This window comes from Apaloderma vittatum, unplaced genomic scaffold, assembly GCF_000703405.1.
Source record: "Apaloderma vittatum isolate BGI_N311 unplaced genomic scaffold, ASM70340v1 scaffold4025, whole genome shotgun sequence".
Lineage (NCBI taxonomy): Eukaryota > Metazoa > Chordata > Aves > Trogoniformes > Trogonidae > Apaloderma > Apaloderma vittatum.
The window spans coordinates 13,029-35,349 of NW_009715311.1; the positions used below are offsets into that span (position 1 = coordinate 13,029).

The 22,321-nt window shown below is 38.9% G+C and overlaps 1 protein-coding gene across 4 annotated transcripts in view; it reads right to left on the reverse strand.

Moving 5' to 3' along the window:
• Positions 1-1,686: 1,686 nt before the first annotated feature.
• Positions 1,687-22,321, reverse strand: part of OSBPL3 (oxysterol binding protein-like 3) — a 41,786-nt gene continuing 21,151 nt past the window's right edge. For all 4 annotated transcript variants that reach the window (XM_009869071.1, XM_009869069.1, XM_009869070.1 and 1 more), the window contains 11 exons: positions 19,968-20,102; positions 19,190-19,283; positions 15,962-16,212; positions 13,922-14,059; positions 11,237-11,300; positions 8,259-8,337; positions 6,271-6,415; positions 4,814-4,958; positions 4,014-4,140; positions 3,326-3,448; positions 1,687-1,783 (listed from right to left, as the gene is read on the reverse strand). In XM_009869071.1, the coding sequence (XP_009867373.1) occupies positions 1,687-1,783; positions 3,326-3,448; positions 4,014-4,140; positions 4,814-4,958; positions 6,271-6,415; positions 8,259-8,337; positions 11,237-11,300; positions 13,922-14,059; positions 15,962-16,212; positions 19,190-19,283; positions 19,968-20,102 (1,398 nt within the window). The remainder of the gene's footprint in view (positions 1,784-3,325; positions 3,449-4,013; positions 4,141-4,813; positions 4,959-6,270; positions 6,416-8,258; positions 8,338-11,236; positions 11,301-13,921; positions 14,060-15,961; positions 16,213-19,189; positions 19,284-19,967; positions 20,103-22,321) is intronic.

Here is a 22,321-nt window from a genome sequence, read left to right on the forward strand (position 1 = left end):
AGGTAACAGAAAGCAAAATTCAAATATACATCCAACCAGACATCAACAATTTGGTTTAAAATGGAAGCATTCATAGTATTTCCTTCACAATACACGGAACCATTTTCAATGGGTTTGCTTTAGAACAATGCAGCATCCAGTAAAGTGCAAGTTTTTCAAAGCTACTAATCCCTCTAGGAGTCTCCCTTGTCAATGCCATGTGCAGTTGTTCCAGTCCTAAGCCAGTTCAACATGGCAGCAACATCTGGGCTTGTTTTGTGTCACTGAAGTGGCATGTAAGGGAAAGAAAAGAGCAGGACGGGAGGAGTGACAGGATACAGATCTACAGCTTGGAAACACAGAATTGAAGAATCATGAGTCAGCCTTGAGTTGCAGATAGGCAGGAACGCAAAATATCCCGTTAATGACTATGGCCATTGTGATTTGATGGAAAAAACAAAAATACTGCCCATTTCTATAATCTTCATTCAAGAGTGCGACTTCTGCTACATTTGTTTCCTGCTAAATTTCTGACCTATGGTTTAGTTGTTTCACCAATCTAGCCATATGTATAAAATTACAGGGAAGGGATACAAGTGATTTAGTGCAAGACACTTGAATATATATATATATATCTGAACATAACAGAGGAAGATCAAAGACTCCATACACTTCTCCATAAGGCAGATGGTCGTATTTTAAATATAAGATCTTAAATATGCTGTTTATTTCTTAAGAGGTAGAAAATATCAAAATACCAAGAAAAAATTCCTAGCTTAAAACAATCAGTTTGCTTACTTTAAAAAGTCTTACTGTTGCAATTTTTAGGTTGATAAAAACAAACAGAGCTATGGAAGCACAGGATTTCGTGCTTTGTAGAGATTTTACTTATTGGAAAAAGAGAGAGCTTCTTCACCTAGTCAGTGCTCAAGCAGTATATACAAAGGAACTCCTCCTCTTGCCCTGTTGGGGACTACAAATCCGAAGGGGTATTTTTTTCCTGTGGAAAAATTTGGCGATTCCTGAATTTCTAGCACTACATTTTGCCAGGTACAGTTTACATATAAGGCAGCAGAACCACTGATGTAAGCTCGGAACTACCTCTTCCATAATGCTAAAAAGAAAGCTAATAGAAACAAAAGCTTATTTAAATCTTTTCTTCAGGCAGCAAAAGATCATACCTGATTCCAGCACCAGCTGATAATCTGTTTTAGCAATTTACATCAGCCCAGAGACAGATGAACTACTCACTGAACTGTGGAAGCCTACTTACAGTGTGAGTTACTAAGGCTTGCACTCTGTTTTCTCAGCACAGCTAGGAGAGGCTGATGCTGCTGTCTCCACTGCAATTCAGTAAGGCATAATTTAACTCAGAACTGACATTATTACACATTGGAAAAGTAGTGTAAAAGCTCCTCTTTTCCCTCTCACTGTTAACATTCAGCACTATTTATTAAATGTTTTATAAAAAGAAGTTAGAGTATTTATACATTCAAACAATCACTGCAACAGTCAGAGTAAAGGAAACAATTAACAGATTCTAAATTAAACACAATTCTGGAGATACAACACACTTGCACACATACACACACCCCACACATATATTATATGTGTGTGTGTGTATATATATATAGATATATTTTATATATACTTCTTTTAAATCAGATCCAAGAATACAGCACAGAATATCTTCACTTAGCTCCTCTTTCACCAGAGGACAGGATTGTCCAGTTTGGAAAAACCAGGTTCTTTTCTAAGGTCCATGTAGGTTCCATTGCTCACCCACGAGTCGTTGTTGGATTTCCTATCAAAGATTAAACAAATGTCTTAAATGTAAAGCTGATACCTTCCATGCATGTGCTGTGTAATGCAATGCAGCCCTAGGCACAGATAGCAAATCCAGCCCATGAACCAGGTGCGGTGCAACTCGGTACGGCCTTCCAACGAGGCAACGGAGCTTGGAGAGTTGAATTGGTTCGTGGCCCTGGAGACACAGCTCAGTAGCCTGGTGTTCAGCAGAGATCAACACTCTCATTTCACCGTCACATGTCAGTGCTCAGCACTTAAAACCACAATCCAGGTTTATTTCATGATCTCGAAAGCAGCTTTAGAGTGGAGAGTGGAAATTTTCCTTTTCCTTTTCTATTCTTGGAAGATGGTTCATCACGGTTAGCACTCAAAGAGAGCCTACAGCTCTCAATCAAGAGGCGAGACTCATCGCACTAGGTACTGTACCCTGAAGGAATTAGTCTGCTTTTCTGCAACATTTTTGGCACAATAGCTAATTATTCTTTTAAGTAAATCAAGGCTTGGGCTTTGTTGGAGAGAGAAATAACTACTGAAAAGCCAAATGCATAATTCATATCTCCTTTAACACTGGATAACCGTTTTGCTTTATAGTAACTATATTCTTTATTCTGTTAGTGAATTCCACAGCGCAAACCTCAATATTCAAATCCTTATTGTAAGGATTCAAATCCTCAATCTTATTCACAATTCTTATTGTGAATATACAATTATGAAGTATTAGTCTTTGCCTCTACCCCACTAGAAGCAACATTTGCTTCTCTTTCGTAGGTGTGATTCATACGTGATGAGTTGGGTCACCAGCTTGTCATACATGTAGTGATCTGACTCATTCCCTTTTTGCACCTATTTGCACGTATTTTAAATGTTTCTGTGTTCCTCAGAAGTAGAGTACCGATCTATCCAGAAAAAAATATAGGATCCTAGATCTGTTAACTGTAATACAGAGGTCCACACAACATTCACTTTGGCTCCAGCTCTTTCATTGCAGCAGAACAGAGAAGCTGGAGAGCAAAAGGCCATGTCCTCACTAGTATTTACTTTTATCTTTTGATGGCTGAAGTTTTCCGCCAATTGATTTACAATAGGAAGAAATAAAGTGCCCTCTGTACGATAAGTCTCTCCTCATGGAAACACGTTCAAATACAGCCCTGGAAAGGAAAGGCTCCAACTCTGCACACATCTGCCCAAGGCATCCCACTGAATTCAGCAAGCTCAGCAGAGGTAATTAAGCTTAATCCAGCTGCTTCATCTTGCTTGAAAGAATCAAATATTCATTCAGGCAAATTCAAATGTAGACGAAACACCAATTACCATCAAGGTAAAAAAAACTAAAGAAAGTCAGGTATGCACTAGTGAAAATGCAATATATAATTCTGAGTTTTAACTAAGTCTGGAGTGTTCTACGTTGGTAAAGTATAAAAACTGAGAATATAGAAGAAACCTGGAAAAAACTGGAGTCCACTCCATGACAGTTTAGAATCAGATCTATAATAAGAGTTTCAGTAAATGATAGTATATTATAATTATTATATAGTACCTGAAAAATCTAGGCTGATGCTCTAGATTGTTTTCTTCCAGCACCTTTCGTCGTTCCCTTTGTAGTTGCTCAATCCTCTGCTTTTGCATTTCAGCTCCTTCAATATTCCCTTCTTCTAGAAACCTGTAGCACCAGCAGTGACAAAAGACACAATTGATGCTCCCGTCCCTCATCTTTGCTAGGTCCTCCAGAGCTCCACAATCTCACCTTTACAGCAGGCAGTTCACAGTGTTTGAAAAATTAACAGCTACATCTGCAGACAACTGCACTATCAAAAAGTACTTAGGGAAAAGTAACTCTCACAACAAGCCCAGAGTCATTGTGATATTACATTATTTTACTTCAAAGTTAGCAACAGTAGAAATTCCATTGCAGAAAGAAATTTCAAATGTTTCAGGTTTTGGCTATTCACACACAGTACACTCAGTGCCCAGTACTGAAGTTTTAGCATCTTTGGAAAGGCAGTCATCTAAGAAGCATCTAAGAACTAATTTTAGGAAACAGTAGTCCATAATACATAGATCATCTCTTAATAAGTGATTAAAATATATGTTTCAGATGCACATTAATGGAAAAATAGAAACATACCACAAGTATCTGTACAAAACAGACTGAGCTTAGGGTAAAGTGAGCATACAGGCGATTAAGAACTATTTGAGGAAGATGTTTCAGAGTTAAAATTCCTCACCTTTGGTCTGGTCTAAAACGTGTATCAGTGGATGGGAGTAATGACCTAGTTTGCAGGTCCAGTTCATTTAACTCCAGTGCAAATTGAGTAAATCCATACCACTGTTCATAATCTTTAGGCATTGGATCTACAGAAGAAAAAGAGTACATTCAGAATGCCAATTAAATGCTATTATATTTAGAAGGAAAATTCTGAGCTCGCCTCAGTCATCTCTGAACCACATCTCAGTTCTGGGGCAATAAGAAGTTTTTAATAATGCAACAAAAGACAACATCCTCCCTTGATAACTGCACTGCGACAGAACAGATTTCTGTTCCCTCAGCTAAGTCAAAGCAGAACTGTGATGAAGGCCATGTTATTAGCATAATGCTTTTTCAAACTACAGTAGACAAAAACCCAGAAGTGTGGGAGAAGTTCAGATACGGCTGTCATTACAGAACTGAACTTTGTGGGCTATCCTCCAATGTTTAATGCATGAAATACACAAAAGCTTCTCTCCACAAAAATTAGAGGGGTTTGTTCTTTTTTTTTCTTTCTTTTAGAATCCTCAATACCTCCCTTCATGACCAAACATGAAAACAAGGGAGTATGGAGAAACTGCAGGAAAGCACGGGACTAAATTCTTCATATTATTTATGTTAGGTGATGCATTCTAATAATCTAAACTTCAAATGCTTGACAAAAATCTAATATTCCACATAGAAATAACACAAAGTTTGGGCCTAAGAAAGAGATAAAACCAGTAAACTTATTCTCAAGCAGATCCTAAGTTCTGTACATTAGCCATTCTGATTACTAACTTGCTCTCCATATGCAGTTTGAAGATGAAGTTGTCCCACAGTATAAACTTTCATGCCACTTTCCGAAGAGTCGATGCACAACTTTCCCAGCTTTATCCACGACGCTGCCTTCAATCTCATGTGCATTAGGATTCCAATACTTAGCCTAGAATTAACAGGAACAAGGGGAAAAAGGTACGTAAGGGATCAAGTGTGAGTCAGTGCCCTGTCAGTCGCACCATCCTATAGGGTGGTTTTCTGAAATGAAAACTATTTAGGTTATATTATATGCAAACAACTGCTGTTAGCACTATGAATTGGCTATTAAAATACTAACACTGAGAATGGTATTTATTCTGCTTGCCTTTTTTAGGGGCAGTACTAGGTGAAGCATAGCTGATTTTGAATTTTGCCCAGTGACAGGTAACACTGACTCCTGACTTATTTACCTACATCTTGCCCAGATTTGCATAAGAGGAAGAGAAGGAAGTGATGCAGTACTGGCCACTTGAGACAGTTTACAATATCAAAGGTGTAAGATTTGCAGGCTCTCAGCCATTAAAATTTGAGCTCTAAACACGCACTGCAACCCTGCAAATACATTACCATACTTTCAAATAAGTATTTGGGGAAAAAATATCACCCTACTAGTTCTTAGAAGCACACAGGATTCAGAAAAACAAGTAAGAAGAAGAGATTTCCCTTCAGCTGCTGAGCATGTGATGCTGCACAGGTTTGCTGAAGTACTTCACTTGTACCTGGATGGGCTGTTTCTATTTAAAGCACAGCCTGTCTCCAGCAATCAGATACCGAAAGTGCAGGTTAAGGTAAGTTTCCTAGCATGCTTTGCAAAACCGTTTCTCAGGTATAGAAATTTGGCACCAAAATTTAGGTTTTCATTGATTTTCCTCTACTAGAGTACATTGCCAAAACCTAATTTTAATTTCAGTTATAAGGCATTTCCTAAGGAAGTCATACCTTGATGCCTTGTACTAAAGCCAAAGCTTTGAGTTACACCACAACCACTCACTCAAAACTCCTGCAAGCACCTGCAAAGGGCTAGAAAAGAGCACTGGGTGAAGCATCCCACATAAGCACTGGTTCTACAGTTGCTGAATGAATGCAACCACAGCACATGCCAATGGGTCAGCGGGAAGCATGTGGTAAAACACTGTCAGTAGACACCTTGTGCCTACCTCTCTCTGGTTTTTCATCGCACTTCTTTCCTCACCCTTTTCCACATCTCCAATGGAATCACCTGAGAAAGCTGCTACTTCTCTTTCTTGTCTAGCTCTACCTAGTCATCAGCAGCGCCTTCAGAGTTAAAGTTTCTCAAAGAATCACAGATAATTACAACAGAGCATGGGAAAACAGAGCTTGTAAGCTGCTGTACTGGGCTGCAGCAGAGAGCAGCCACCCACTGCTGCGTCTGTTAGAAAAGGCGCTGCCAATATTGCTGCAGTTACTGCTGTGGTTACCTTTATGAAAGTCAGTTTGCAGTGGCAAGTGTCATCGTTAAGATTTTTGATGATGATCTCTCCATAGTGTTCAATCCACCTCTGCCCACTTAAGATGTTATGGATGCAAGACGTCACCTTGTTCCATGCAAAATGGTCTTTAAAACTGTAAGAAAAATACACACCAGAAAAACGTCACACCATGTTCAAACAATCTCATAAACTTTGCAATCTCATAAAATTTGCAGAGAACTTGATTAGAAAAACCCCACCAAATCTCATAATTTCTGGAATGTCTCAGCTTGTTGTCCCACACCTTCTCAAAAACAAACCCTATGACAAAAATCCCATCTCCCAGAAAATGCTTTTCACTTCTATAAACTTTGATCTTGAATTCAGTTTTCTCTCCATTTACTCGCCCCTCTTTACCAGTTTTAAGTTTCCAAAAGTAATCATTCTAATATTTTTTACTGGCTGAAATGCCCATTTCACAGTTTGCAATACAGTGACAACTGAAAACACAAGGACATGAGCTACCAGAGTTGTCAGAAGACTTGTTAAGTGGAATGAGCTTGGCTGAAGCTCTCGGGGGAGCCTTATGTGTGTGCAAGAGCAAAAATTCTCACCAGGTAGTTCAAGATGCAGTTGCACACTGGAAGACAGCAGACAGGGAGAGATGAACAAATATCAATAGGTAATACAACTTTTTACCTTTTACTAAAGAAATGGATGTTCTTATAAGAAAGCTTTATAAAACCTCAGAAAAAGCAATGTCTCATGAAGACACCTATTCTACAATTTTTTCTGGGTATTGATAGCCAAGTCACTACTGGTAAGGTAAAGGGTAAACGTACAAAGTACCAGTTTCCCCAGAGCAACTGCCTCACACACATCATTAGAATCTTTCCTTACCTCCCGTCAATCACTTGCTGCATTGCAAGAGTGGGCACAAAGACAGGTTTTACAGATAAGCAGATACGTGGCAAATTTACCCCACAGTAACTTGTTTTCCTGCCCCTACCTGCAGGTCACATGCTCTCTCATGAATGCTAAAAACACTGTATTGGCTCCAAAAATAACCTTAATATTAATGCTGCATTTTTCCCTACAGTCTCAGTACCCTTTTTGTACTCAATTCTAGATCAGATACACACGGATACAAAACAGCACGTGGAGACCGCATATGAATCACATTATTTTCCAGCTCAGCAGCCCATGGGCACTCACCTGTTAGTTACCTTATCTCTGAACCTTCACTCACATCCTAAAAACCCTTCACTCTACAGCTTAGGCTAGTTGCTATGAACATGACATGTTTTATACATTGTCTTATGGATATTATCTTACTACATTGCAATTTTACCCACTTAAAAGAAAAAGGTATGCTGAGCTGCTTAGTCTGATGAATGCTAGGTTCTTAAGGTATTTCTATTTTTTTTTTCAGATGGCAGAATAATCAATTTTGTAGAGTCTCCTCAGAAAACCGACTGAATTGCAGCACTACTCAACCTTAGATCTCTGTACTGCAGACATGATGGACATAGACCACATATATAATGTTTATGGCTATCGGCCTCACCTACTGACTAGGACGCCAAGGTATGCAAAATACCGGTGCAAAAGACAAAACAACAACGAGGGCTCTCCCAGACCCATGTTCAAGCAAAGGAATTCATAGCTTCCTCCACCATACAGTCTTCCCAGTGAGTTTAAAATGCATGGAGCTTGAAATTCAACTGAAGTACAAAAATACCAACTTTGCTTTTTTCAAGATACCCAGGAGTGATGTTTTTTATTTTGTTTTCTGGTTTTTATAACCTTTGGAAGAGTTAGTGCTTCTGTTTTATCCCCTCTCTTCTTTCTTTTTAAGCTAAATCTTAATCAGCAATTCTTCCAAAGGTCTAATACGGCACAGCACAGCTCGTGCTCATCTGGATAAACAGGGCTCCGGTGTGTGCAGGGAGGTCAGTGCCCGCGCGGGAACAGTGACGTGCAACCGCAGTACTTACGCCGGAAGGGTTACGTGTGTTGTACCAACTGGAACAATTTCCATGGACTTTCCCCAGAATTTGTTTTTCCATCTTATATCTGAAACAGGAAGAGGATAAAAAAGGACAGGTTTAGTCATAGGCATGGATAAATCAATCTGTCTCTGGCTTCTACTTTATTTTCAAGAAATGCAAAATAACAAAGTGCAACATGCCAGAAGTGTTCAAAGAATGTTGTGGACCTTCAAACACGGTTTTGGTGTTTGTCTGTATTTTCTCATTACATTATTTGTTATTTAAATAGCGAAGTAACAGAGGTTTAAAAGCCCTCTCTCAAAACCTTTTTCAGAAGAGAGAAATTTGAACAAGCTACAGACAGCACATATTTGTCTGCAACTTAATTACTAGTGAATGAATGCAGACGCTTCCAAATACAAAAGCAGAATTTCAAATACAAAAATATAGCAACTAAGAATGTCCACAGTGAAGAAGCAAGAGTGTTTCAAAGGGCAAGACTGCAGAGGGATTTAGTCCAACCTCCTCTGTAAATTTAACTGGCCTTTTAAAATCTTGTCTGAATCACAGAAAGACTTGTCCAAGTCTCATGCCACTTCTCCAAAAAAGATGAGAAATCTCAGTGCAAGTTTAACCAAATTTATTAAGCAACACCTGGAAGAGAAAAAACATAAACAAAGAAGCACAGCAGAAGGGATATAGAGTTAAATTGTGCTAGAGAACCAGGCAGTAACTTTCATAGCAACTTCAGAGCTCAGGGAATAGTATCTTCGCTGTATTAATTCCATTCTCTGCCCAATCTGAAAGGGATGGAAAACCGAAGCTCTAGTCTCAAAAAGATGGTAGTACTAACACAAGGAAAATCAAACCACTTTCTTATGCCACTGTGGGGGGAAGCTGGTATGTTGCCTGTGAGACAGATGCTCAAACATGGTGAGGAGATTACGTATTTCCCAAGTACATATGTGCAAGTGATAGGACTGAGCCACACCAAGCTGCCTACCATTGCAAAGGCTGGAATGGAACATAGGGCAGAATTCTCCACAGAAAAAAATATCTTTTTTTTACCACTTGAGAGAAGGATCTTTTGCAGGTTTTGGGGTTTTGAAGCTTGATGCTGGGTCAGCATCTTTAGAGACAGAAATTCTGTTGTGATTCCTATACTGCATAAGAGGTTCAAAACTACCTTGAGTGTAATGATGTTGAGCCGAATTCTGTACCAGCTTTCTCTCTTCTGTAGCGGGATGGCAGAGAAAGAGCAAAGGCACATCCTGCTGAGTTTAACAGTTAGAATGTAGTATCAGACTGTGTTATGTTCTGTGTTCTCATAAATGGCAAAGCTGCCCCACAGAGACAGGTATGTGTGCAACATCCTAGGAACCAGCGTGCAACTTGATCATGCAAAAATTTTAGGGAAGTAAAGAAAAGTGAAGTGTTACTTCAAAGCTATGCTCAGACTACTTTAGGCACTGATGCTGTAATAGCTGGAACTTTCTATTCTTTATTTCCATTGTTCATGTGTCCACACTCCTTTGCAAAAGCAAAGTCAGCTCCATAAGAAAGGCAAAACGATTTCCAAAATAACTGCCCCTGTCAGAACCCAGTCTTCTGGCTCACTAGAGATGATCAAGAGATTTCTTGATGTTGAAACAGATGAACTAAAGTCAGTGTCTGGTGGGGTGACAGCACTAGTCTGGCAACATTGCTGAGGGCTGTCTCCTTTTCAGCTGAGGAGATAATACGGTAAGTGAAAAGATCTTTGCCCACAGAATGAAGTTACCTCACTGACAAGGTACCTTTATGATTAACTTGATGTTAATCTTTCTGTGTAAGTTGATGTAAGTCAACAACAATTGGTCACCGTATTTACAAACTGCCTTTGCATTGCGAAAAATCATTGTTTAGATCTCCCATAAGCTCAGCTAGCCACATCTGAAAATAAAACAAACCCCTCAAACCATGCAGTCCCCTGTTCTCACCAAGATCAAATCTCAGACTCCTCACTGATTAGCTCTCAGCTTTACAGAAAAGCTTTGTTCTCTAAATGCAAGTGTCAAAATATTAGAGTGATAACCATTGTCAAGATCTGTTAAATATATCAGTCTCACTAGTTTTCATTAAGACAAGCTGCTATCTAGTCTAATGCAGTTTTCAGTTGCTGAATAAATTTTTGGTCATCTCTGCCTTCTGACTAAGAACTTGTCCCTGTATTTGTTTACAAAGCAAAGAATTATATTGAATAATGAACCCCAGACTAATGATAGAGTCCCAATTTCTGTTCAGCATGGTTCCATCTGTAATGACTATAATTAAGACCGCAGAGTCAATCATAACAGAATTCTGGCTACATCATGGATTGACAAACCTCCGCGGGGAAGGCACAGTTATGTTTTGGTACCCTCCAAAAATACCTAACCATGCTGGCACTGCGCCTGGCTGACACCTGCACCAGCCTTGCCCAGCAAACCAAGCTCCAACATGCCTCCTTTGAAACACGATGTTAGTAATCAAATAGCACAGAATCTTACACACTGTAATAATGCCAGCAAAGACAAGGTAAATATATTTATCCTTGCTGTTATGTTAGTTTTTGGAAATTATTTTCAGAACACGTTTAAAAGATCTGCCAAGGCTCAGGACTCTTCAAGCTGTGTTCTAGCTTGTTTGTTTAATAAACAGCTTGAGGTACAACTCTTTTTTACTAAAGAAATCCCCCCCAAAGAAACCTGATTTTAAAGAAACGCAGGTATTTGTGCATGAAAAGACTAATCAATTAATGTTGTATTAAAAAATCTTGAATATTTTTATAAAGGCAGATAATCAAAGTAAAGAGCATGCAAGTACAGGCTAGCGTTTCTTAAAGCCAATCTAATACAATTTAAGCTGGGAATTTCATATTTTCTCGATTTCCAGATATTTCATGTTAGATATACAATGAAAATATTATGAACACTGTAAAGGTAAATGATAGACTGAAGAGTTACCTTGCCAGAAAGCAAAATTCACAGATTCAGCATGGCATGCAGAAATAGGTGGATGGTGACTGACCTAATAGCAAGACATGAAAGGCAAAAAAAAAAAGATGGACATATTAACACCTGAACAGTCATTTGGGTTCTTTTTTTTCCCCCATTCATTTGAACATTTACTTTCCTTTGCCAGTTGTGTCCTTAAGGGGGAGTCAGTGAGATTAATAAGGCACTGAGACCTAAGAAACCTTGAAAGAAAGAGGAAGCACTTATATTAAAAGTCTGTGAATTTTGTTAATTAAAATCTAAGTATATATGTTGTACATTGTTTTTAAGGTGATAATTAAATGTACCCTTAAGACCTCATCATATATGAACAGAAGCCGCACTTTGAGCACACAGATAAAATTAAAAATAAATTAAAAAAAGGCCGAATTCTTCTGTACAGCAAATACCCACAAAACCCTGACTAGGATGGAGGAGGCACTGACCAGCACCTCTGAAGGGGCTACAGGTAGAGAAATCAAGGCATGAAATTCCATCCCTGCTCCTGCAGTAGTGACACCTCAACTCTATAACCACCCACACTGCATTTTATCAGCTTCGGGTAACAGCATGTACATGAATTAGGGCAAGCACCAAATTAGAAAAGTCAAGGACTGTGAGTAAATAAACAAATACACAATGCAAACTGTTATAAGGAAATAGTAAATTATAAAGTAACTGCACAAAGTGCAAGCAGCCACTCCTCCTTCGCGGTAAATTCTCCCTTCTGGGTGAACACAACTAACAACGGACGAGGACCAGCTTTTGATGTGTTATACCTATTGTTCTTTTGACAAAGACAACTGTGCTTGCAAGTCAAATTGCTATTTCCTACTATGAATTTAATTTCTTAACCACCTACACAGCTCAAATGCAGTTTTACTTTCTTCTTTGTTGCTCATTTTGTAAATCTGTTTCAAGCCTTTTTTTCTGCAGACATCCAATTATTTACTGAACATCCACTACTTGGCTTAAAAAAAAGAGAGAGAAAAACACTAATTACTCTCAGCTGTGCCCTAATCCACCCATGGCAACACATTCTCAGATACGGCATCAAGATTAACCCCAGATGTCACTATAATTCACGGGTTAAACTTAGCTCTCACTTAAACTGTTGTAACTCCAGAGTAAGGTCACGATGCTAGGTGGAGTTATTCTAAACTCACTCTACTAATAGGACAGAATATCTGTTATTTATACATTTTGCCTTTATAGTCCATGATCACATGCTCTCTGTACCAACAAGTTATCTAGAGCAAGCATCAAACTGTGACAGTTCCTGATTAAAAGAGAAATATCTAATGCTTGCGAGGTGAATGAAGTTTTTTCCCTCTTATACTGCTCTCTCTCCCTACTGTTCCTCCAGCCCATACTATTACAGTAACTTTGCTATTCTATAAACTAACATTGCTTATTGCACATATTAGAAGAAGAGTTAACAGCCCAACCTCCCTTATGTATTAAAACTGCTCTTTAAAAAAAGTAGCCTTTGCACTCATTTATCCAACATTCAGGGGATTAAGCTCAGGACCAACCTTTGTTCACCACTTTGTTACTCCAATTGATATTTCACTGGTAAGTGCAGTGTTCTGTACACATCATCTAAGAACTGAAGTAACACAATGGAAGAACCAGATACATTAATTGAACTTTAAATTTCATTCTTGCTTTTACTGTTTTGCACTTTTTTTTTCCTCCTTCTTTTACTCTTGCCTGTGACATTTCCCCAGACTAAGGAAAGACCACGTAGCACTCCTTTTTTGTCTGTTCTAAAAATTAATGTAAAAAAAGTTGTATCTTCAGAGGTGGTCAAACCCACTTTTCATTTCCCAAAGGAAGTGTCTTAGAAGGCTTTCTTTGATCAAATTTCTAAGTTCTACATCCTTGCCCACTGCACTTTTTGTAATTTTTTTCGTCGTTATGCCTAGATAGAATGAGACAGCCTACTCTGCTAAACACTGCAGGTAAGTTTTATCTCTTTTTAACACATGTCTCAAGCTTAGCAATTTTGGTTACTTGGCTGGTTTAAATTTAGTATTTTTCACCTATATTTCATAATTATTCTTCTACTGAGGAATCATTTTTATAAACACTCAGATCTTGATATGTGGTATACATCCTTCACCTACTAAGCTGTGATGCCAGATCTGAAAGGCTTAGCCCACAAAATATTTTGACAGGAAGCAGAAATATTCACGGTGTCATAGAAAATACTAGTGGTTAATTGACTTGCACGAGGGATATACTTGTTATAAAATAAAGACTTTGAGCAGCTGAAGATACAGTATTCTTAATGATCACACACAAAAGAAAATGACGGGAATGTGAATGCTTGTTGCAGTCATGATCAGATAAAAGCATGGGCAAGTGCACTCTGCTTAACCAAGTTATCTGGTTACCGGAGTAGGCAGCCTGCCAGCCTTTGCTCCTCCAGTGTCAGCTCTTGGTTGGCATGTGCCATCCCTGAGCTTGCAGACTTTCCTCAAAAAACTATTTTCTTCATCTATAATTCTGCAACATCCCTTGGGTTTGTGCTGGGCTTAGGTTATGTAAAATAATTTTGTATTTTGCTATTAATTCCAGAAGATTCCAGCCACGCGTTTAGAATTAAGCAGTGTATCAAGTAGCAAACCGAAGGGTTGCAGCACACAGTACCTGTTCCGCAAAGAACTGGAAACCCTTATCTTCACGAATACATTCATAGGTTTCTCCAAGCACAGGATTAAATGGCTTACTTCCAGCTCGGTAGTAACTGGATGCATATGCAGAGACTGCAAATGCAGCTATATACACCTGGAAATAACATATGTGGAATTTTGATTAATTATTTATCACAGCCATACACAATTTTTGTTATACATTCTGACTGAACAGAAGGGGGAGGAGAAAAAAAAAAGGTCTTATCCTGACATCAGATTCTGTATTTTTCCCACCATTTGCAGACTACAAACACATATGCCTCCTACAAGTTAAGCACTAGCTCACATATAAGAGAATTATTCGGTTTTCAGAGAGTCATTCAAGGGTCCAGGAATGGAGTTATTAGGGTCAAATACTGCAAATTTCATCAACTGAAAACAGTATTTCTGAAAACTGCTTGAAATATCTTAGTATTCTGCAACACAGCTCGAAACTGTAACTTTAAAAATCACTATTAGCTTTTGTATTTTAACAGGCTTTTATAGTTACAGTCTGTGATGCTACGGATCTTCTAACTATGCTTTTCCTAAACGTAGCACAGGCAGTACTGGATGAATTTTCACTAAGTTTGCTATTTCTAACACAGTTTGAATTAAATTGCCTTTTACCTGCAGTGTGCTGTTGCCTAATCCTGAAACCGTTCTTGATTATGACTGAGACACAGATAACCCTTCCAAATCTTTGGAGCCACCTGAAGCATAATTCCTCCTAAACATAAGAAATTAGAATTTGGGGTCCTTCAATTCATGTCTCTTTTGCACTGCATTTCTCGCTTTTTATTCCCTTTTCCTCATCTTGTGAAAGTGCAGATGCTTTCCTTTTCACAATTTCAGAAACTGAAGCCACTTCAGAGAGGCTTTTTAATGAACTATGGCAATTAACTTACAACAGCTAGCATCAACTTTGCCTCAGGAACTTCTCAAACGCAAAGAATACTCCGTTCTGAGGTACCTTCCAGATGCTTGGGTGTGGGAAGGCGAGAAAGGGCTTTTCACTCCCATATGAACAACTGCTGCTCATTTCCTTTTCCTTTTAATACATTGTCTCAAGAAAACAAAAAAAGCTACGGCACCAAAATGCCCAGTGAAAAACCACACCTTCCCTCCTGACAACAGATGCTAAATTGTAACCTTTGTAAAGTGTCAGAATAGAGCATGAGTTTTTTCAAACAGTAGTTAGAGCACAACCACTTCCACTCATTAATAACCTTGTGTTAAGATATATTGAGTTGAAAAGGCTTAATTCGGCTTAAGCGACAACCTGTAGCTTCCATTTAAGAGAATTTAGAAAACTTTTAACCCTTTATTTAAGGGCTTAAATACTACGCAGCTCTTGTGCACCTGAAAGCAGAACAACTGAAACGCGTTTTTCTCTTGTTCTTTTGCCAAATGCTGAATTTGTGGTTCTGCACTGGCAGACAATGACACCATTATTATACTCAATATACACTGATATGGCCCAGGTTTGAGATCCTGAGCATTTTGGATCAACCCCCAAACTTCACTAAACCAGTTAATAAAGCAACTGGATCTCATTTAGTTAACATTAAGATATCACAGTAGTGTAGGGCTGGAAGATCCAGCATCTTCCACGCACAAATGTGTTACCAGATTAGACACCCTTAAAAATAGGTATATCATAGCTTTCATACACAAGAGGGAAGTATAACAGTTCCACCTCCCTCCCTTTTTGCTGTAAATTTTTAATTTTAGAGAGTTAGGAGCTGCAAACCAGAAATAAACTACTTCTCTGTTTAACCTTACAGGACAGCAAAGTACCTGAACTTCCTGACAAAGCAACAGAAATTATGCAGAAGAGTCAAAAACAGTGGGTATTTAAGTATGTATGGACACATTTTTGGAGAGTCTGCTTCTCTCAGCCAGGAGAAAAGGAAAAATGGAACAGAACACCTTCGCTTCTTTGGCAGATTGTTTTTATGTTTACTCTAGTCCAATTATATTGAATGTTACTAAGTATTTGGAATAAGGTATTTACCATCCGTTCGAATGGGTTGGGCGTATGTGCTGCTTTATCCAGGAGTTCACTGTACTCCAGCTCCTCGCAGAGACGCTGAAGGGTGTTAAGTGGCTCATTTAATTCAACGGGCATGGCCACTTTGGAGAGATCCTTTCCGATGTTATTTCTCAGGATATTCCATAGGCTGATGTTACTCGTGTTAGGACATGGAGCTGGTAAACACGTTCTCCGTTTAGAATTGCATCCAATCCCGCTTTCAGAAATACAGTCTGAAAAGGAAGGAAGTGGCAGAACAAGTCAATTCGCTTTTCATTTAGCTTCATCTCCTACACGAACATAAATTAAAATGCAACCACCTTTCTTCTGCCAAAACCTCCACCCCCACAATTCATTCAAGCATTTCACTTGTGGTTTGAATATAGCCTCTTATAAAAACAGTAAGATTAAGAACAAGATTTTAATTTCTGTATGTTAACTGAGGTAAATGCCAGGTGCAAGAGACGCATTCCCTTAAAGGCTATAAAAAAACCTCCAGCCTTCCACTGAATACGAACGAATAAATACGGTAACTTTTATTTGTAATAGAGATGGATTCCTATCTGTTTAAGGGACATAAAACCTCCCTCGTTGACAGAGCTTCAATTAAGTTGACACTTCTCAGAAAGCAAGGCGTAACTTAGGGATCCAAGCATAATAACAACTCCTACCCGTTTTTTCCTACTTTTTTTAAAACTCCTACCACAGAAAATCACTGCACCACAGATTTCTGCGCAAGGTTTTCCACAGTGTTCCCCATAATACTTAGCATTTAAAAAAAATTTAGTCATGTTAGCTTTTAGATACACCAAATGTTGACAAAGAAATGGCCTGTTTTAAAGGTGGAAAAGCTGAAGCAACTGTGGAGCTATGAATTTGTGGAAGATTAAAAAAAACCCCTCGTGTCCTTGACATGCATATCTGAGATCTGTGTTGCTATGTCAAAGCAATCAGAATAGGACAAATAGTTCAAAGCATTCCATGAAATGATTTGTGGCAGGATCAAAACAGAGCTACAAGTTTCTGCAACAGGCACGAGTCTGAAGGGATTCCATCGCTTCGCTGTACATCCGTCTCGTTTCAAAGAGGAATACAGGTGCCAATACAAGAACACATTTTATTTTTATACATCCTGAGAAGCATCTAGGAAGCTCCTGCCCTAGAATGAGTTACCACATGAAGACATTCAAGTATAGCCCCAGTCTGTCAACCTCTCTCCTCAACTGGCTTTCCTCACACAGCTTTCTCTTGCAGGAAAGCACTGGGCAGCACATCCTTCCTGTGCTGCACATGCCCTTAAATGCAGGATTTCAACCAGTATTTCCTCTGCTGGTCCACTGACATAAGCATGATACCGGCAGAGTTTCCAACAGTGACAAAGCACAAGTAACCACAAAGGCTAACTTCAGCACAACTCCCATGTACACCAGCCCGTGCCTCAGACTGAGGTTTTCAAGTGTAATCAGCAGCCTCAGAGTTTTGAGGAAGAAGTTTCCATCTTTCCTCCTGCTCACAGATTATAAGTCCTAATATCTCATACAATCAAGTTACTGTAAGAAGGACTGGTGAACTGTTTGCAGTCTACTACCTATCTCTTCCTTTCTGCATAAAAATGGTATGGCCACTATAAATCCAAAAATTTATCCGAAACAAATATACTGTTAAGACATTGGCTCCTATACTTCCCTCTTGGAACAGTTTATTTAATATCAGAAGAAACCAAAGAGAAAGATGTTACCTTAGATACCTTGGGAATGAGGGGACATCTGGAGAGGAAGGAGGTAAATGCTAAAAGACCTATCCTTGTTCACAAGAGCTCTGAAGTGGGCTTTGGCTACACACATCTGTCATTTGACAGCTTCTGATTAAAAGCAGAACACTAACTGACTGAAGTACGTATTCAGGACCAGCCCATTAATTGTGTGAACCAGTGATGAAAGGGAGTAGAGAAACAACTAAGACACTCAGATACCAAATTTTCTATGCAGTGAAGTTTGCTCACTCCCCCCCGCCGCCGAACAGAAAAGCCCACACAGTTCTGGTTTGCAAGAGCTGTGACGAATGGCCAGCCACAATACTGAAGGAGATTAAGACATCTGACCTCCAGCTAGACTCAAAGACTTTGAAAGCCAGACTGGACCATTACCATCATCTGGTCTGACCTTCTACATTACAGTGGTGAGAGGATTTTATCATAATCCCACAATTTACAGTTCATCCAGTCTGCTATAAATGGGAGTGGCAGGCTGCCCACAGCACAGAAATAGCAGGCACCAGAAGCGTGTGGAGGTGCTGCTGATAAGTAAGAGCTTCGGCGACAGTCTTTGTTACAAGATGAACATCCACACTAGTACAGTTTTCTAAGGTCCAGATGTTAAGACAAATAATTCTGTATTCTTTCCTATCTTTCAGAAAAATAAAAATAAAATCTTCATTTTTAAACAGAAAAAAACAACAGGAGTCCAGGCATACCAAACTGGCCAAGTTCATAGGGACCCTCTGGTCCTTGGAGATCATCAGGAAACAGCTGCTAGCAAGAAAACCACTGCTCAGCATTTTTTAAGATAAAAATATAATGACAGAGCGGGAAGAACGTTGTGGTTAGCTGAAAGGAGTTGATGGCACAAAGCCAATTAGTGCGTTATGACCAATTCCTTGCCCTCTTTGATTCTCTCTAGTTAGCAAGAGTTGAATAAGTACATATACTAATAAGACTGTCATAAAACGTGCAACAGAGAAATCCTACCAGTGTGTAATTACTCTAATTTTCCTTCAAACACTGAGTTCTGCTAAACACAACAGAACTCTGAATGTCAATGTTAAATTGCAGACTGAAAAAAGCAGTGACAAGGACATCACTTTTTGAAAACAAGAAAGCAGCTAGGCCTTGCTACTTTGAAAAGTTCTGTAGCCATGAAAGGAGCTGAAAAGGAGTAGGAATTGCACCAAAGAAGCCAAGAAAACGTGTGTTTATCTGCTGATATAGAACTACCATCCTGTTTAATTAATGGTGCCCAGGCCCTGTTAATCAGATTGGCCAGAATGCGCTGTTCAAAGCCAATCTGAGGCTGTAAGAGAAACAGCACAGGCTGCTTACATCTCAAAACCTGTACTATCAAATTATTTCTAGTAAAGGAAGACAAGCGTATCCCAAATCCAAAGAAACAAAGAAAATCCTCAACACATGATGTTATAAAACACTAAGCTTACCTAAAGTTTGTCTTTCATTTTCCATATCATTGCTTAGGTTGTCTTCTGAGACATTATCACTGATATCACTTACATACGAGTCATCATCCGATACCTGAGTGTGGGGTGGGGAAATAAAACAAGATACATCACTGATTCAAATAACCTCATATGCACAGGAAAATTGTTACTTTCTGCTACAGTTATTGTTTTAATAGATTTGAACTGTCTGAGCCAGGAAAGTCCTAAGAAATCCTAAGAATACAGAACTGAGTTTGGACAGATCAGCATCATTGAAAATTCAACTGTACTTTTAGTGGAGGTGTGCTTCATCTCCTTGGCCCCACAGCTAAGAAAGCTTTCCTCAGATCAAAAGCCAAGTTTTGTAGAAAGTCCAAGAGAGGGCACAATGAGCTAATAAGTTTCAATATACATGACATCAGCCCCAAGGTACCCTACAGGTACCACAAGGACAGGTCTGAATATGTATTTCTATTATACAATTTCTCAAGCACCTGCATAACAACTCAAGGCAAATAGTACAACATACACAGCATCTGCATCCTAGCTAGCTAATTGTCATTTGCCTCAACGTGCGTAAAAGACTTCTCCATAATAATTGTTACATTTCCCTGTGAAGAGACAGTGACAACACATAACTACACATAGCATATTAATTTCTACAGGCTTTGAAAATTTTCTGGCAGTCATCTGATGTACCATTAGCACTCAGAAAGACTGCACGTCAAGCAGCAGGTAAGAAACGACATCAAAATGATATCAATTTTAATGTTCAGACCTCATTTTCTGAAGAGCTAGCAGACAGTAGGACTTCCTGCGCATCAAAAAATTCTGTGAGAGAGTCAGCTATAGACAGCCTGCTTTCATTGGAGACCTGGTGAACCAGACCTCTGCTTTCCTCTCTTGAATTTTCCTGTGCAAAAGGAAAAAAAAGTTTTGAGAGAAGTACCACAAACAACATTCACACATTCGATTCCATAATTAACTTAGAGGGCTGTAAAACATTGGTGAAGATTGCACATGCTCCTCTCCAGCTTAGTGAAAGGTAACATGTGTATCAAAGAGGGATTTAAAACCAAAGTAAAACAGACCGAAGAAGTGAAAAAGAAAGAAAGAAAAGAAAAGCACAATGCATATTCAGTAAGCCAGTTATGAAGCTGCATATACTTTTTCCTAATTAAAAAAAAAAGTAAAAATGCTCTGGTATATAAGTGATTTAACCAGATATACACAAGCGTATAATCAAAAAAGCCCCCAAAAGAACAAAACTCCCATCTTTTTATATTACATCCTAGACTGACATTCCCTTTGGATCTTAGCAAATGAACCAGTTTTCCTCCCAAGCCTTGCTTGACTCAAAGCCTGCAGCATGGAGTCATACAAAGTTCAGAGAGGCAAAGTTGCTTTCTATATAACAGCAATGCTTTCCTAGGTCTAGATAATTTCCCACACTGTGCTTTCAAAAGCTTTCCTTCATATCCACAGCTGAGATAGCTCCACGTTAACCAACCCCAACATATTATCAAAGTCACGGAAGTGACGCTGCTTTTGCTGCTGTGCAGGTACATTTGACTGCCCCAGAGACGTCAGTAACTGCTCCCATGGAAGATCTACAGATGGTCGGCGTAAGCAGAGTTCCAAAAGGTGGCCTAGCAAAGCTGGGGTGACCAGTGAGACCTCGATCATTCTGTGGATGCAGTAAAAAAGCTGGAGAACATGATGCACTGCTCTTTGCCCTGATAACTCCACCAACGCTAAGGAAAAGCAGACGCTGGCCCAAAGTATTGTATTAGCTGCTCTCAAGCTTTTCTGCATAAGTTGCTTTATTAACCTGTAACCATGACTGCCCTATCACAATTTTGCAGGAATTGTAGTGTTTTACGTTCAGAACAACATAATGAACCACCGGACAAGTCTATAATTAAATTGACAAATCTTTCAAAGCGTTGCTGCTGGTAGATTTTACTATAGTATGGAATGTTATTCAGTATATGCTGATAATGCTGACATGGTAAAAACCAAGCTGCTGAAAAAAAAAGACTTTTTAACAACAACAAACAATAACAAGAAAAAATCCCCAACAAAATAACAATCACAAAAAAACCCACAAAAAACACCACCACCAAAAAAAAAAAACCACAAGAAAACTCCACCCAACTTCCGAAGGAGCAGCAAGAAAAGAGGAAACCTCAACAATGTCTCTTCTGTGGGAAGTCAGCTCCAGTAGCCCACAAGTGGAGAAAAAATAAATCTTATACACATGAATATTGCTACTGGGATCGTTTCCAATACTATTTTGAATCTGAGAAAGAAAGCGAGCAGGAAAGGCTCATAAAAGAACAGCAGGTAGCAGGTTTTTATATTTAACACATGAGAGTTTCAGGTTGTCTTCTTTCACGTTCCCACTCTGGCGTGAGAAGCTACAACATAAACTGTCCAATAGACAAGCTAAACTTTTGCTTTATGTAAAGGCTTGAGATACCAGTTTATACTGCTTTTATCTTCACAGGTTGGTCATAGCACCTGACATATCATTTAGAGACAGGTTTTGTGCAGCGGCTCTATCTTTCTCACCGCAGCACCACTGTATTGTAGACAAATCTAAACCAAAACTACTCCAGTATAAGTGATTTCATCCTCAAATTCAATCTCAAACCATGTCAGAGGGTATTAGGGAATGAAACCTTTAAAGCACCTTTTGAAAGCTACTTTTGTCACGTGTGTGTGTGTATAATGCATAGAACAAGTTTCAGAAATAATCCATTGTCATTGTAAGGACCTCCACCAAATAAGAAAACAAAGAGCTCCCGAAATTAAGAAACAATGCGTTAATGCTTGTCTGGATAGCAGTTTAAGTGCTGTTCAAACTCACATGGGATTAAAAGCAAAAGGTATTAGAAGATCAATTACCCTAAAGAAAAAAATCGCTAAATATGACCAAAACACAGTTCTACTAACACAGAACTGCACCAGAAGTGAACAGACGGAATGACTAAACTGTCTTTAAAAATAAAAGGATGTAATAAGTTACATAAACCCCTGAGCACTACATCCACTCAAGTTTTAATGAAAGATTTATACTACAAGCACAGCAGAAATTTCTGTATGAGTTAACATTTAGGAAAATCCACC